The following is an 18,237-nucleotide window of genomic DNA, read 5'->3' as shown; positions in this document are numbered from 1 at the left end:
GACACAAAAGAAAGTCTGCTGTCCATCCTTTCAGGCTTTGATGATCACATACTCTCAAAATCAAGTCAAAATGTGCATTAGCATATATAAATATATATAATAAAGGTTATGTGTAAAGTGACAATTTAGGGAAAAGGGTTTTAGGATGTATGAATCCATGCAATATCGTATGCTTTTAAAGTCACAGCTGTATGTTAAACAAAAATGTCCTGATTTGAACAAAAAATCTCCTGATTTAAAAATCCACTTAAGCATTCTTTCCTCACTGATTCTTGAAACTTTGGCAAAATCATGTCCCACTAATTCTGTTGGAAATTAATAACATTTTCATGAAGAAAAAGAATCAATGTTATAACCAGGGGGTCCTTTGCACATATGTAAGGTTCTTTTATAGGTTTATTTTTATTTTTTATTAATTTAATGATTAAATGCTGGCCTATTGCCTACAAAATCAGCTGTCCTCAGTTAAGAGATAATCATTTCAACTTGATTAAAAAAGCCAAAAGTAATAATTTAATTGAATAATATATTAACCACATGAAAGAGAACATTTATAACATGTATTAAAAACTACAAACAGTGAGTTTTGAACAATATTTACTATTATTTTGTGATTGCTCAAAATGTATCCCACATATTCGTCACCACCGTAAAAGTATTGGATTAGATTATGAAATAAATGTATCATTTTTAAGAAGAGGTCTGAAAACAGAGGAGAAACAAGATGGCTAATTTGAACAACTCATCTATTTTTTTTTATCTATATTAGGTTTTTGTCACCACCGTCAGATGTCACCACCGTCAGGTTTTCTGTCTTTTTTCTGTCAGGTTTTATGTATTTTAGGAAGTTATGATTTGATATTTGTTCATCACAGTGCTCAGGATTGTTATTTTTGGACCAAATATTTACATAAAGTTTAAGCAAGAAGCCATTGACTTGAGTGGTATACATTTTGGAATAATGAGGCCAATGTCACCACCGTCAGACGGAGTTTTATTTGTTTTAAACGAATGCTTACAATATGTTTCTTCAGTGCTGTTAAGTTATTAAATTAATAGTCTCTCTTAATACAAAAATATGTTTATTAAATAAAAAATCATTACTTTTTCTATTTAGGCTTAAAGTAAAAGTTGTACGAGAAATAACTGGAAAAATGCCTATTTTATGAAAAAAAAAAAAAAAACAGGGGAGGTTGCACCCGTAAATTGCAGCCAACACCTTAGTCTATAATGATATACCTTAAGTTTTTGTAATTTAACTAACTTTTTTTTCCCAAATCTCAAACCCGTTTTATCCAAATTCCCAAGAATCACTGAACTGTTTTTATTAAATCTACTCCAGTTGGACTACAAACAGGAAAATTATCACTAACAATAGTACTTTTATTTAATAATTTCCAATCACATCTTCGAGCTAAATTTTCTGACACACTTGTCAAAACTAACACAGAATATTTGCATTGAGATAAATTAACCCTTGTGTAGCTTCCGTCATTAATGCAGCTCTCCCCAGTCCAGCATATTTTCTATAATTAATCCATAATCAGTAGAAATCCCCCATGAAGTATTTTGTTGCCATGTTAAAATGTCCAATTCCTCCAATTGCTCACCTCCACAATTAAAGCATTTTGTGTTTTTACCTTGTCCACAATTACCATACTCATCATCTTATTTGCCTACATACAGCAGCCACATGTCCATATTTTTGACATTTGAAACACCTTAATGAAGTAAAAATGTATACTCTGCATGACTACATAGCTGACAAATCCCAAATATACTCTTTCTGGTAATTTGATCTCATCAAAGACCAACATAACTGAAAGACTGTCAGTTTTCTCATTGTTTCAGAAACATAACTGCTGCTCCCTTTACATTTATTTTAATAATCTCATCTGAAACATCCAAAGGAATTCCAGATATTACACCGATAATCTAGTTTTTCTCTTCTGGAATTGAACATTCTATTTTATGTCCGATAATTGATTTAATTCCCAAAGTTGCTTTTTGTTGCTTACTATCTTTACAAAACAACAAAAATCTGCCATCCTTCAGAGTTTTGATATAATCCCTTTCTTTAGGTGCTTTTAGTTTCAAAGGGAGCTTTTTAACCACTTTCCACCCATTATCTTATTATCCATCTCATTATCTTCACAAGACCTATGACTCTTTTTACCAATAATATCTACTTGAATGTTTTCCACAATTTACATGTTCACATGTGAACATTGACTGAATAGTATAATGTTTCCACTAGGAGGCGCTGTGATGTGCACAGAATATTTGTCAACGCCTCGCCTCTGACCCACGGGAGTGCAGAGACATGATTAAAAATCAAAGAAAATATAACAAACGATGAATTCTAATAAAGAAGAAAAAAGGAAAGAATCAGGTTTGTTAATTGTAAATAAATTCCACCATATAACTTATTTTTTATCCTGATCCTTGTATGAATATCTAGGAATCCTGAATTGATTGAAGACTAAAACGCTGTCTACCAGTTCTGACCTCTGGGCAAAACTTAAATTCAGGGTTTTATTCCTGTCATAAGAAAAACTACAGTCCAATCTGTTGTTTGTCCAAATACATGTTTGTATTGTTACAAAACAGTCAGAATAATACAACATAGTACACACTAGTCAATTTTTATTAAAAAGGTAATGTATACAGTGTTGCAGAGCATATGAATATTGACTGCACCTTTGACTGAATGTGGATTATATATTGGTTGGTTTCTTTTACAATAATTATAGTAAAACACATCAAGGATTAGCATTGACTGAATAATCAAACTTTAACTTAAAGTAATCTAACAAATAAATAAAATCTCTCCCTCCATTTCTATCCAAACAGAAAAGAAAACCTTATCATCAGTACACATCTACAATCTGAGGAATCTAACAGCACCATGGACAGTACCCACAGGCAGCCCGATTCCTACTGATGTCACATGACTGACTATTTATAACTGTTACTCTGTTTGTCAGACTCAGAAGACTTAACATGGCCTCTACATGGACTCCTTTTAATCTTTTAGTTTAACTTTAGTCATTAAAGATGTCATTATGTATGTTCATTTTTTATTGATCTTTTGCAATAAAAAGGTGCAGTAAGGGTAAAAAGTTTAATTCTCAAACAACAGAAAAGTATTATAACAACAAATGATATAATGAACAGTTAGCCATACTGTAGAAGGTTCTACCAAAGAATTCATGAAAAGGCATCAGAACTCCAACATACACTACTGGTCAAAAGTATTGAAACACTTGACTGAGATGTTAACTTTCATTTAATTTAAAGTTGTATGGTTAATATTTGAAATTACTTTTGTAGACAAAAATATACCTGTGCCAAACAGATTAATTTCTGTTATTAGAAAAATAACATTTTATTTTTAAATATTATTTTTTAAATAGATGACTTAAACCAAATATTGAAAAAAACAGCCAATAAGAGCCCAGAATAAATGTGAACTCCTTCGGCTCCAGATATGAGAACAAAGGTGGGCCAAGTGATATTCCAGGTGGGCCGGTCAGATTGGGGGGGGGGGGGGGTTCTTTAATGCTTAAGTTTAATCTCACATGTCTATAGTTTAATTGTTAGGGTTGTTTGTTATTGTTGTGTTTTCTTCATTTTTTATATTTTTGGTACATATTTTGGAACTATTTACTAGTAACTTTAAATATATAAAAATGGTTAACATGTTTATTTTTACATTCTCTCTTTTTGTTTTGGTAATTTTTTTTTTTTGACCCCTGAACAGATTTTGTATCATTTAAGTAACTTTAGATTTGATAAAAGATGCAGTTCTTTTAAAATAACTATTTACTTGAACTGTAGCATGTAGCATGAACTGTAAGAATTGGGTAAAAACCTATAATATTTGAAAGTGCTTAATGGACTATCGTTGTAGTTTAGAAACCTTAATGAGTACCATAAATGTTGACACACAACAAAATAAAGACTGATCCAAACAAACCGGTGTCATATCCACTTTATTTCACTCCCATAAAACAAGTATTTAAATAAACTGAACACATAAACAAATGAATAAATAAATGAATTTAAAGACTATTATCTACACTTATCTGAAGGGGACGAGGGACAGTCTTGTGCACTTACTTCCTGTCGCGTGCACGCGCTCTCTAGTGGCCAAGTGTGGGTATTTGAGGGTTGGAACGAGTACATTGATTGGCCGAACGTATTACACCTGTCGTGCATACACCTGCACCCGCCATTTTTAAAAGAGTCGTCCACTCCAAACACAAGATGTTACAAAAAGACATAAACATTCAGATGTCAACAGCATTTACCTGTCTCCTTGTCTGCGGTGTTGTTTTCTTTTGCAAGCCACGAAGAGTTTAAACCACTGCAAGCTGTCGTAGATTTTGTCTCTTGCCATCCAGTTTGCTCTTTCAGTTGCACCTCCATTATCACGAAACACACAACAAAACACATCTCCAATGACGCGTCATCTTCACGTTGTTTACTTTGTTGAATGTAGAGCAATAGAGCAATATTTCAATAAATAATTTATCATGCAATCGTAAAAATAAATGTATGTATGAAGTACAAAATCAAAGCATGTGCATACACTTCATGTGAAATGCGCGTCAGCATCATAAATGCAGACGGGTACGCGCGGCTTAATTCTTCATGCCAAGCGTTTACAAAACATCATTCTGCACTTTTTAGTAGACAAAAGTAATAAATATGAGAAATGTTGATAGACTATCAAATGTTTACACTTAAATAACCAGAATATTTCATGCATTTTTTTATTAAACTATTCGGACCCTTTACCCTATTTTATACATTATATTTTCAAAATGACCGCCTTAAATGGTGCATAGCATTTTGATGTTTATAAATAAATACAATAGACCAAGCAAAGTTTTAAAAAGCTGACAAATTAAATATATAATATATACACTTAATTCTATGAAATTACATGGACACTGATATGCAAAATATTTGACATCACTCAAAAACGGCATAATGTTGTATTAAATCTCACGTGGTAATGCTTCAACATAATACATTATTAATCAGCTTGTTTTACAAGCCAAAGTGTTGTTTAGTGATACACCACTATTGTTTGGGATGATAACAGAACGTCGGGTAGTTCACTCTCACTGATGCCTGTCTAAAAATAGCCTACTCGTACGATCATGTAGGACCCTAGAAATGCGCATCATTGAGCTAACGGTCTTACATCTTTTAGCAATGGGGTTTATTTTTAAATTGTGTGTGTTATGATAGAAAACAGTGGGCTATTAAACTCCTCGTTAACACTCCACGCGCGCTCTGTCAGCTTTGCGCACCTGCAGTTTCCATTAGTTTTGCGCGACGCCGGTGGTAAGCGCATTTTACATTACATTATAATTACATTAAATGTTGTGTTATTTTATAGATTGCGTCCAAAAATTCATAAAGGTGCAGACTAACAGATGTTTTGTGAGAATAACATTCGTGTTATATAGCACATTAAAAGCCTTGCGTGATTGGCACCATATTGTTCTATTACTACACAGGTGCTGCACGTGCCGAACTAAAAATAAGGTTTTTCATAGCATTGAGTTATTAAGTACTTTCTCAGACGTTATGTTGATCTTCACTTTGCTGTGATTACACTTTAAGAATATAATTTCTGATTGCATTGTTTTTAATTCAAGCAAAGACTAAATGCAAAGTATGTTACTTTGATAAAGCATGATGTAAGAAAGCATGATATCACTTTATTATGCACTCATTGCACCTTTTGATTGATGGTTAGTTTTTTTTACTTGCTATATCTAAATGGTACCATATGTATGTGGAATAAATACTATGTAACAGTTCTTGTGCTAAAGGCTACTTAAGCTCTTATTTGCTTCTCTGCACATTTGAGATCTCGTCTTTTTTTGTACTTTCTTTCCTTGCTTAACTTTGCTTAAAATGTTCAGTGAATCTAAATACTTCTTCAATATCATGCAACTTCTTTATCAGTGGATTCTCTATAAATGAAAGAGAGAATGAAAGGGCTCAATTCAGAGCATGTTTGTTGTCTCAAAAGGAAAAGTGGTTTGGAGAGGTCTGTGCCACAAGGCAGTGTGTAGGATGTTGATAAAGAAGCTTTTCATTCTGTTATAAAACCATGATTCATCACAAATCCATGTCAAATTGTATATTTTATCCCTGTTGGTGAGTAAATTTACATATATATTTTTAGATTTTCCTAAAAAAAAAAGCCAGCACAGCTTTTTCTTTTCATGTAAGAAACAGCTATCCAATGTGGACACACACCCAAGCCATTGGGGAGGCATCATACCTAACTGTGCTCCATAGGATGGCTCATATTTCAATAACCTATTTTCGAAAAATTGGTTTATTCCAACCCTTATTTTTAATTTAAAACTTAATTTTAATAAAAAGTCATCCACAAATAGCTTTCACCTATTGTAACCCATGTCAATGCTTGGCAGCTGGCCTCTTTGGAGGCACTTTGCGCTCTCAGCTGCCTCCAGAATCACAGTTGGTTCTCTGTATGGGACTGTCTGACAGTTGGAAGGCTGGAATATTTGAATGTCATTGGGGGAGGTCATCTGTGCCTTGAGGAGGGGGGTGGTCAACAGGGCTTCATAAATGATATTATAATGGTGCAAGTGAACACTTGCATTGATGTCATGTCAAAAGGGCCCATTTTGAGGCACCAGGGGCCTATAAAACCTATCAAAATGGCATTGTCCATTCTGAACACCCCTCCATATTGAGCTAAAATGGTAGAGACTCTATTGCAGTGATTGCTGGGAAGAAGAACTGCAGTCGGGATTGGGACTTTGGAGAGGGTGGTAGCAATCTTAAAAGGTAAGAGGAGCTCTGCTCCCCAATGGCCAGGTCAATGGATGGATGGATGGGATCATTGAGATGCACACTGGCTCTCATGCTTGCCTGTATATGGATTTTTATAGCTTTTAAATGGTGTATGTAAAGGGTTGGAAATGGATATCAAGTTTAGCATGAACAATACGCAGATTGCTGCTAGGGGGAGCCATAGCAGGGCAGACAGCAGCTAGCTGCAAGTGATTCACTCCATTTAGGCTTTAAATCTTATAAAATACTCACACACTTTGAGAAAACACATAAATATGTTGTTTTGTTATGTTTTGGCATGATTAAGTTGGCCACTTGTTGTTTTTTGTTGGACCATTGGCTGCTTTTCTAAGGGAAGTGCCTGTGCTGACAAACAGGCAATGCTCTGTGAAAGAAAGAGAACTAACTGTTAATAATGGTTCAGAAAGAATAAAAATGCATTTAAATGTACTATAATCATGCATTTCATATGTTTGTTGTGTATTTTGAGTGTTTTTTAAATAAGATTTTTGACACATTAGCTAATCTGTGGGAGTTGATATGGAGTTTTAAAGATGGCCGCTCCTCTGAGAAGTAAAAGCTGTCACTTCCTGTATGAGACGACACTCTGCATTGTTTATCATTGTGCTTAAGCATTTTAAACTGTTTTCAATTAAAACTCTAAAGAAAAAAGTCATTATATCTAACTATTAAGTAATTAAGTTTTAAGGTCATCATGGGTTATTAGCTTAAGAAGCTTAAAGATATGAGACTCAGGCCTGAAGTTCATCACAGACTGTTATTTTTTTAACCTTACAGTAGTTATTACTTTAAGTTGAAGATCAAACACTGTTTTAAATCTGTTTTTGAATCAGTGAAACACAGAGTATGGATATGGTTTCTTCAGATCTAAAATCTTAGTCCTCTCCTCAATGTTTAAGAGTGTTTATGTTTATAATGTCCACAGACACTGTTTGGTGCATGTGGTGCATGTCTTGTTTGACCAGTTTGACCCTTTTAGGTCCTTCAATATTAGCAAATAATGATTTATTATCAGTTTATATTGGCAGCTATTCTGCTGGAAATAAACATATAGTTTAAGACCAAAATAAGTTAATCAGTTAAAGTAATTTATTTAAAATAATCTATTTTTAAATAAACATCAAAAAGGTGAAGGGATACATTGAAGTGATTAACTAAAGGAAGAATAATGGCACAGGTTATGTAGTTTGTAGCAACTCTGCTATTTAGAGCCTAAAAACATCCAGCATTTAAAGGGTTAAATTTTACTCCTCGTTTGAGTATCACAATCAATCTCACCCTGTCATTCATAGTTACTGGCTGAGGTTTTTAATCAGACATCAAAAAATGTAAATTACTGCCCCCTCTGGATAGATCAGGAAAAATACTCATGACTTCAGTATAGAGGGGAAGATCCATTATCATTCAAAAGTTAAGAGTCACTTGATTCAAATGTTTCTCTTGATATTACAAACCTGTTTATCCGATGGCATAAATGTAAAAATTAGTTTTGGATACAAAAATATATTTGTGCAAACATTTTATTTCCTTCATTACAAAGCTAAATGTATTTATACTTTTTTTTTTTAAATTAATGACTTGTATTGAACAGTGGTGGCCGGTGACTTCTTTTTTCAAACAACTTTTTGTTATATAAAAATGACATCCTAACCCAAACCCCAATTCTAACCCCAACTCCAAGCGACCATGGCTTAAATATGGACAAAAACAGAAACCTGTATATTAAATAACCTCCTAAAGCAAATCTGAAATCTAACCCTAAACCCAAGCAAAAATGGTTTAAAAAATTGAGAAACCAATAAATAAAACGACAAAAAAAGATGCGCCGTTTAAGTGAATGGGAAGGACTGGTGTATCGTGCACACCAAAGTGGAATTTGGCGTATGTATTGCACGATTGTTACACTTTGTGCTATTTATACGCATCTACATAAGACTGGGTAGGTGCATCACGTGTCTTGTCAAAATAAGTGCCTGCCTAAAGTGTTTGATAAAAGAGATGCTCGCGTTTGCCAGATACTCACATTATCTAATCAGAGTTTACTGTTAAGGGAGTGTCTTGCGTGTATTTTGTAAACGCGAGCGTCTCTTTTATCATAAACGCTTTTGACACGTGTGCAGCAGGCACTTATTTTGATAAAAAACGTGATGCATATGGTTCACATGAAGCAACACACATGACACTCCCACAAAAGTTACAAAAAGTTATTACTGGGGCGGTAACTTTTCAATTAGGTACACAAAAGATGCATATTTCTACCTTAAAGGAACACACTGATTCCTTAGAGCAGTGGTTCTCAAACTTTTTCAGCATCCCCCCCCCTTGTGTACGGTGCATTCCTTTCGTGGCCCCCCCAAAGAAAATTTATGACAATTTTGTTCTAAAACATAACATTTTAATTAGACAAAACATATTAAAGTATACAAAGTAGTGCTGTTGGTTAATAGCCTTATTTTTTTTAGGTTTAATTACACAGAATTTATGAAAAATTAATGTATTATATAAAATGTCATAAAACTGGGGCCCCCTGGCACCATCTCGTGGCCCCCAGTTTGAGAACCACTGCCTTAGAGGTACATATCTGTCCCAAAATGATACATATTAGGACCTTTTGAAAAGGTACAGTCCCAGTGACAACTTTTGTACCTTTCTTCAGGGAGTGCACAGTTTTGATGAGTTTACTATTATTATAAAATGTGATGATAATATTAAAGTGAGAAAAAGAGCCTAAACTATGGAAAAGTCGTGTAAACGCGGTCAAAGTCCCGTTTTATTTGTAGTTCATGACCTTTTGTTGTTTACAGTCCAGAAAATTAACACTCAGCCTGCTTACCAATTCGCCTTATATGCCCTGAGCCCATATGGGACAGTGTGGCCATTTGTTTGCATTAACAGAGATAGGACATATTAAATCAAATTTTGACTACTATTTAGTACTGATAGTATTCGAATTTGGATGCAGGGTACTTTTGACTGCAAAAATCAAGAGGATATCTGTAACAGGCATCAGAGAAAGTTATAGGCTGACTGAACAAGAGAGACTTTTTTTAAAATAGTATTTTACCAATATTATTCAAATATAGTTTTACTTAGAGAAAATGATTCTAAAACAACTTATTTGGTTTTATTCTTTATTATTGAACCTTAATCTAGCCATGTAAAGTAGCCTTATAGAAGCTGGCATGGCACTGAAAAGAAAAGATAAAAAGCAACAGATAAGAAATCTAAAGATGCTATCAGATCTCTCAAGGACACTGTCTAGATTGTGTAAGCTTTCAAATGGGTGAAACTAGCTTTTTCTTAAGTCTCCATTTGAACTTGTGGGCCAAAACATGATCCTTTTTGTACTGTTTTGTTTAATAAACTTTCATGTTAGGAAGGTGGGCTGTTTATGGTTTTAACCCTATAATATTAGTGTGAAACTTAAGTCATATTCTCCAATGAGTCATAATGTAACCGTTACATCAAGAAACATTTCCATTTCCACTATATCAGTGTTAAGTGTTAGGCTATATCTTAACCTCATGATAGCTATAGATGAACACACTTTTGCTGGAAAACAATGCAATATAATGCAAAGCATTACTGATTTACATAATGTGTATATTTTCACCCCCTTTTCTAACTGGTTTTTCCTAAACTATCACAAGTCATTTAGTGCAAACCATAAGTCAGGCTGCTAGATAACGTTTTTCTCTCTTTGTTTCGCCAGGTACTTGCAAAGAAAACTGCAATCTCGTTTTGGGATATTAATCCTACTGCAACGTAAGAGTTTATTTTCTTTCTTTTTATTTATTACAAATATGTATTACAGAATAAAATGTGATGGTTACTTTGTTTGCTAAATGAATTTACACAAGGGCCGTCTAACATCACAGCCACATCTGTTGTAAACTTGACTCTTGCGCAGCTGTTCAAACGGCAGCTGATGTGAACAGTTGTCGACAGCCTCTCATGTCAGTTTTATCTTTTGTTTTTCATTTAAAGGTTATAAAAAACAAAACAAAAATTTGTGTATATGAGTAAATTATGAGAACTGACATTTTTTAAACAATATATGTAACCAAAAAGCCAACTGGGAACAAAAAAATGTACACATGGGACGTTATTGAAATTCATTTCTGTCAAACTTGTTTGAGTTATTTAGTTAGTAGTTATTATAAAAATAGCCGTAAAAATGACAGCTGACGTGAACAGAGCTGCCAGCGTCCTCTCCTCCAATTTTTTACTTTTGTTTAAAGTCTTTCGCTTATTGTTCAGTGGTATTTTTCTCACTTAGCAGGAAATACCTGCAACCAGATATTTTTACGCATTGGATTTCATTCATAAAACACGATCGGAATGAATTTCTTTTAAAGGGATTCACTTAATTGTTAATGTAAATAAAATGTCATATAAAATTTAAATAGAAATGTATTCAGTTATTTTTTAATACATGCACTATATTTTTAGACTCAGACAATAGTAATACATACTGAATGCTTCATCTTTTTTTATAAACCCAGACAAACCAAATCTAAATCACTCATCTGCTCCATTGTTATTCATACTTGCCACTAAGCGACTATCTACTGCCCTATAACTCGGCAAGCAGCATTGCAACCATTTTCCAAGCAGGGCGTGTGTTCAACAGAAAGACAATGCGGAAAGGCTGCATGAGTGCTTTTTTTCTTTCTAAACCAATGAGCATTGCTTTGCTATGAGTCACTCCCTCATCCTGCCCCTATATGACAGAAAGGGAGGGGTTGTGTTTCTCAGAGCCGACTGTGAAATGGTGGCTGCTGCTTCAAAACAGCAGCTGTGCCATTAGGAACAGAACAACCACAGACGCATTACAGGTAAGATTCATCGCTCGGCCCATTTTATTACTTTTCAGGTTTACTGAGCGTGCATCTGTGATGTAAAATTGAGTAATTTGATGCGTTTCATGTAATAAAATGTATTTTAAGTTTCTGTTTCCTCCACCCTTCTTCTTAAGCTAAACATGTTAGCCTGATAATGGGCTGTAGCTACTGTATCATCATCATTCATTCAGTGTAGAAATCATATGTAATTGGAGACTCGAGTATAGAGTTTAGTTTAGAGTAACAAGAATAAAACCACAAGTATGACATCATTCATTATGCAGTGTAGATAATGTTGTTTTTTGGTTATGTCAAACCCACTGCATTGTTTCTCATAGTAGATCTACTAGTTTTGTCTCTTTTCCTGTACAGACAAGTTTACATTATAGTACGCTGATAATCTAATCCATTATTTTGTATGGATATCAATCTTACTTCCTGTAAGCACAAAATCCTGTTAGCAAAATTAAATTCTGTATGAACATTAACCTGTTTAATGTTTGTCTTAAATCAAAGATCTTTTATAAAACATTGCCTCACTTTTAATATTTTAATAAAAGATGTTAATAAGGTAAAAATGGGAATCTTCATCACTGGAAAGATTCAGGACTGGACAGCAACCTTTGTATACTCCGTAAAGAAGGATTTTATTTGTATATACGAAGGCTCTTTAAAAACTGAAATGAAATTACCAAAACATTTTATGGTCTTAAAGTCATTTTCCTTTCATTTCAGATCTCTCACGGCAACGCTCAGACCCACCGATGGCAAATAAACAAGAGATCCGAGTGACTGCGGTCAAAGTGCTGGGCTACGTAGAGAAGGTCTCCTCCTTCGCCGCCTCTATCGATCCTCTCTTTGGGATTGTGACATCTGTCGTTGGGGTGGTCAGGAAAGGCCTGGTGGCCGAGGAGGACAATGAGCTGGCCCAGGACTTCAAACAAATCCACGAGAAGCTAGAAACCATCTCGGAGAAGAACAAGCAGACGCTCCGGCGGATCCGCATCGATGAAGTCAACGAAACGTTTGGTAAATACGAGGAGTACATCAAGCATCAGTACGGAGCCTTTAACACCATGGTGGAGAGAGTAAAGCTTGACCCGGACAACTCGGAGAAACACATGGAGGACTTTGTGAAGATCTACGAGAGGGACAAGAGTGATATGAGCTTAGATGTGTATTATCGTGGAGTGATGGGCACCGGGGCTTTGTTCGGACGGCCGCTGCTGAAGGTTTACTTGGAGCACTGCGATAGGAACAGAAGAGTGATGGAGGCCAGATGCTCACACATTGCTCACCTTTTCTACATCGGTCTTATGACACTGATGGCCTACACCTCGGTCACAGAAGACGATGAGGACGAAGTGAGGGACAAATGGGAACAGAGGGTTGTTGATATTCAAGCCAAGATGCAAGAAGCTCTGGACCAATGTGAACAGGGAAACTGATGCAGGACATTGCACTGAAATATTGCTGAGACAAATCCATATTATGATGTTTTGAATGTCACAAATGAGTTAAGAAGTGTGTGGTATAAAATAGAAAATGTCCCTGTAATGCAAAGCTCTTATATCTCAACCAAAGTTTTTTTTTTTTAAGCATGCAAGTCATTATAGCGTGACTGAATGTAATGTAAAGCAGCTTCCAGCAATACATCGAAATATTTAAGTTACACATTGTTGTCTCATGTTTTGTGGACCATCTTTGAGTTATGTGTTTAATAAATGTATATATTTTTCTCTCAAATCAGTCTTTGTGTTATCTTTTTGTGTCATATCAGTGAACTAAATGTCATTCCTGTCAAGTCGATTCATGATGTGAGCAAACAAAGAGCTGTGATTTTCGCATAAATCCAGGTGAATATGGAAATTTCTCTGATTTGCATACTGTAAATGCAAACTTGGCGGACATTTTCGGAGTTAGGAATGCCGTACATGGCCAACGTAATCTTTGTAAGCCTTCTAAGAAATAAATATAATGAACCTATTATGTAAGGTTAATGTATAGGCAACCGGTTGTCATTGCAGAAAAAAACCTCTCGACAGTGCACTGTAAAAAAATTTGCTGCCTTAAATTTTTTGTTAAATCAACTCAGATTTACAAGTCATGTCAACAGAGATGAGTTGTCACAACTTATAAAATATAGTTGAGAAAAGTCAACTTAATTTTATAAGTTATAACAACTCACCTGTAGTTATAACAACTCATCAGTCAAGATAAATAATAGTAAGTTGAAATGACTTATAAATCCGAGTTGATTCAACAAAAAATTTTAAGGCAGCAAAGTATTTTTTACAGTGTGTGATCAGATGCTTATTTTGCAATAACAACCGGCTGCCTGTACGTTATCCAGCATATTGCACGGCTATTTACAAAATAAGTAAGGTAAGGAGCATTAAATATTGATTTTGAACAAATGCAGACCTTCAGCGAGGAAACCCTGTTTACTTTCGGTTTTAAGATAAAACAAGACAATGAAGTGAATACAATATTTAGTTTAATCGTTTGTAAATATAATGTCATATGTTATTAAAAGACATATCTTCTATTGAATTCTTGTGTAATATTAAACTGTACATGTCAAAATGATTTGCGGCCATGTGTTATTAGTTTTGAGCCGTGGTTATCTGGGAAAGCAAACCTTGCAACTGGCCAATCAGAATCAAGCATTCTAACAAGCCGTGTAATAAAGTGTAAATAATATAAAATTGCTTAAAGTTAATCAGTTTAAAATATGTTTCTTTCTTCAGGTGAACATTATCACTGTAACATCTTTCTCCAGACACAATGGCTGACAGTGAGCTATTCGATGACCCAGAGAAGCTGAAGAGAGGTCTCATAAAGGTTCTTGAATGTGTGGCCACCATCTCTTCTGCAGCAGCGGTGGTCAATCCCATCTTCGGCGTGGCTGGATCTCTCATCCGGGTTGTGCTTCACCAAGTGGACGACGAAGATCTCCAGAAACTCAAGCGCGAGTTCGGAAGCGTGAATCGAGCCCTGGATGACATTTCACATCAGAACCGTCAAGCCCTGCAGCAGATCCGTAAGGAAACGGTGGACAAACAGTACGGCCAGATTGAAGAAAACCTTCGCAACCAGTTCCGCAAATTCATTGAGATCGTGGAGGCGAAGCCGGAGCACATGCAACGCAAGAAAGAGGATTTCATTGAGAGTTACATGAATGACAACGAAGACCAAAACATGCACACCCTTTACGATGGTGTGATGGGGAAACGCAAACTCTTCAGCCGGCCCATTCTGGAAGTGTACATGAAGCATTCGCATGGTGACCCGAGGGTCATGGAGAACCTCTGCACTCGACTCGCATACCTCTTCTGCATCGGTTTCATTGCTATGATGGGTTACTATGCCCTCATAGAAGATGACGTGGAATCTCGGAATGAGGAGTGGGAAGAAAAGATGAAGAACGTGCAGGAGAAGATGCAGGAGGTGCTGAGGAGGTGCAAGTGATTTCTTTAGCACAACCGATGGTTTTTACAATCTTGCTGGCATGCTTTCCTTGCTGTTCCCACTTTAATAGACCGTCATTGATCTAAAGCAACTAATGCAGCTTTACACTCCTGCTGACTGCAGGTTATGCCGAAAACACATAGTGATGCTTCTCATTTACTTGGTAGTTTACATTGGCTCAATTTGGCAATGCAAGTAAAAAAATGGTTCACACTTTAAATGCTAAATTACTGTATAATCATCAACATTAAATAGTTAAAGAAAGTTATATTAGATTCGTAAGATCACTCGTGTGACACACATATTGTATTATAATCAGCTTTACATAATATTTTTTATATTAAGATAAAATCTGAAAGGAAATGTCTATAGGTTTTTTATTTCTTTCTGAAAGGAAGTTTATGTGTTTCTGCTTTATCTCTTTCTATTTTCACTTTCATAACAGATGTATTCATTTTTTTGCTTCCACTGCAGCTCCTCGTAGATCTACAATGAATCTTTTTCTTTAGCATTCCTTTACATCTTTCATTATAGATAAATGACAGCTATGAAGTTCATCTGGATCATCGTGTTTGTTGAACAATTATTTACCCATTCAATATATATATATATATGTTCATGTGCTTTTTGAATGTCTGTACAATACTTCTCAGACACTTCTTGTAAATTTTCTTTTGGAATGTTTACAGTACTTCTGTATAATGCTGTTACGGTTTTCAATAAAGATACAGAATAAAAATAATGCTTGAATTATTAATGAGGGTGTCGTGTAATGGAGGCACAACCACCCCCAAATACAACTAAATGAATGATTTAAGTATTAAGGAGTGTTTATTAAAACTATTTGTGTCCCTGGACCAAGTAGCATGGGTATATAGCAATAGCCAAAAAAACATTGTATGGGTCAAAATGATGCCAAAAATCATTTGGATATTATGTAAACATCATGAAGATATTTAGTAAGTTTCCTTCCATAATTACCATTAGTTTTATATATATATAGCAAAAATAATAATAATAATATAATTATATATATATATATATATATATATTTATATATATATATATATTTATATATATATATATATTTATATATTTATATATATATATATTTATTATTATTATTATATATATATATATTTTTTTGCTAAGGACTTCTTAAAAGGCATTTTTCTCAATGTTATATTTTTGCACAGTCCGATGCCAGATTTTTTTAAGTTGTATCAGTCGTATACAAATATTGCCAAAACAAATAATGGACAGCATATTTATTTGGCTTTTAGATGATTTATAAATCTCAGTGGTCCAGGGTCACATTTTTGTTTGTACTTTTTACATAAATATTTAATAGTTTATGTATTGTACAGTAAATAATCAAGTATTCTTTGTTTTTCTACATTTTAGAATCATAAACTTTCTAAACTTAAATGGCAGAAATAAAGCTACAAATGCTGTCACTGGGACTGTACCCTTTGAAAAGGTACCCTCAAAGATATGTATGCATTTGAGGGACCAATATGTGCATTTGAGGTACTTATATGTACCCCCGCCCCCTTTTTTTTTTTTTTTTACAAATATGTATTTTTTGAAATGGTACCGCACCAGTTACAGCATTTGTACCTTTATTTATGCAATTTATTGAATAACACAGATGTAACTATGGAAATTATTTGATTAAACATTCAAAATATATCACAAAACTATGTTAAACTTGTTATGGTCTCATCCTGAGATAATTTTTAAGAGTTTCCATCTAGTCTGGGCTCTTATTATCTATTCCAAATCATCCATCTTTTTAATCCAGCTTTTTTAGCGATAATTCAATTTGTTGGTACAATTATATTATTATATATTATCACTATAATATTAAATTTAAATGCCTTTAGATCAATTTTGTTTAAATCATGATAAACTATATGGTCAATTGACACAAAACTTTCAACGTACATTTTAGTCCTACTTATATAATTAATATTGACCTAAAGTAAAACAATTTACAATTTACGTAAATGTATTAAAAAAATAATATGTGTTAATTTAATTTAATTTAATTTAATTTATTTTATTGTTTTATTTTTGACTGATAGCTGGGAATCATTGCTTGATGTCTTTACTGGTGTGTGGTTTGATCTTCTACCGCTAGATGTCAGCAAAAGACCAAGTTCAGTGTTTAACACACTGTGGTCAGTAAGCCCCTGCTGGTGGATGCCATAACTGCAACCACACTATTTGGGGGGCTAAAAGCATCTTAAATAAATTGTGTTTAAATACAAGTAGAAGATGTCATTTTATGTTTTTAAAAAGAAAAAAAACAGTAAAATATCTAAATGTCGAAATTCAGTTAGAATGGTCGTGTAGTTACAGCGTCAACCACAGGGTGCTGCCAAAGCTTATTTGTTGTTAAATTAACTAATCGATTTAACGTATTTTGCCCTCCAAAACAGTCCATATTTATCAATTTAATTCAGACTATAGAGGGTTATGAAACTAGGATTTCATTATCTAATTTAATGACCACAGAACCAACACTGTAAAAAGTTTATTGTCAAATTAACAGTAACTTACTGGCAACAATTATCCAGTAGTTCCTGTATTTCAAACAACAGTAAAATTACTGTAGAAAGAATGACAGTAGTTTAAAGGATACTGCAAAATGAAGTACAGTATTATACTGTTTTTTGTAAGATCCAACATACAGCATTTTACTGTTATACTGGAAATGTTACTGTTATTTATTTTACAGTATAAAATATATACTACTGTATTTTCCAATGTTACTGTTATTTATTTTACAGTGTAAAATATATACTACTGTATTTTTTCAATTTTACTGTTATTTATTTTACAGTGTAAAATATATACTACTGTATTTTTTTAGATTAAATTAAATACTGTTATTTTATTGGTTGATGTTAAATATAAAGACAACAACTATATCTTTAAAAGCAGAAAATTTATTGTGCAGTTTTAACTGTATATTTGTAACAATATTAACAAAAATAACAAAAAAATGATTAGATTTTAAACAAAAAGTAAAGAAAAAATAACA

At 33.9% G+C, this 18,237-nt stretch overlaps 1 protein-coding gene across 4 annotated transcripts; it reads left to right on the top strand.

The window, feature by feature from the left end:
* The first annotated feature begins 5,788 nt into the window (after nt 1-5,788).
* Nucleotides 5,789-15,930, top strand: LOC135789163 (protein rapunzel). 4 transcript variants are annotated; one of them, XM_065298844.2, is made up of 4 exons: nt 5,814-6,846; nt 10,586-10,638; nt 14,468-15,178; nt 15,663-15,930. In XM_065298844.2, exons 3-4 carry the CDS (start codon nt 14,505-14,507, stop codon nt 15,670-15,672), a joined length of 684 nt encoding a protein of 227 aa, XP_065154916.1. In that variant the 5' UTR covers nt 5,814-6,846; nt 10,586-10,638; nt 14,468-14,504; the 3' UTR covers nt 15,673-15,930. The 4 variants fall into 4 exon arrangements, with proteins under 4 accessions (XP_065154919.1, XP_065154916.1, XP_065154917.1 ...); XM_065298847.2 differs by lacking the exons at nt 14,468-15,178; nt 15,663-15,930 and adding an exon at nt 12,453-13,463 and having other exon boundaries at nt 5,789-6,846; XM_065298845.2 differs by having other exon boundaries at nt 5,815-6,846; nt 14,500-15,930.
* Nucleotides 15,931-18,237: the final 2,307 nt, after the last annotated feature.

Source organism: Paramisgurnus dabryanus, chromosome 13 (assembly GCF_030506205.2).
Source record: "Paramisgurnus dabryanus chromosome 13, PD_genome_1.1, whole genome shotgun sequence".
Classification (NCBI taxonomy): domain Eukaryota; kingdom Metazoa; phylum Chordata; class Actinopteri; order Cypriniformes; family Cobitidae; genus Paramisgurnus; species Paramisgurnus dabryanus.
This window is presented reverse-complemented; position numbering and strand designations above follow the sequence as displayed.

Coding starts and splice junctions, on each gene's coding strand:
- LOC135789163 (XM_065298844.2), top strand. CDS start 14,505: ATGGCTGACAGTGAGCTATTCGATGACCCAGAGAAGCTGAAGAGAGGT.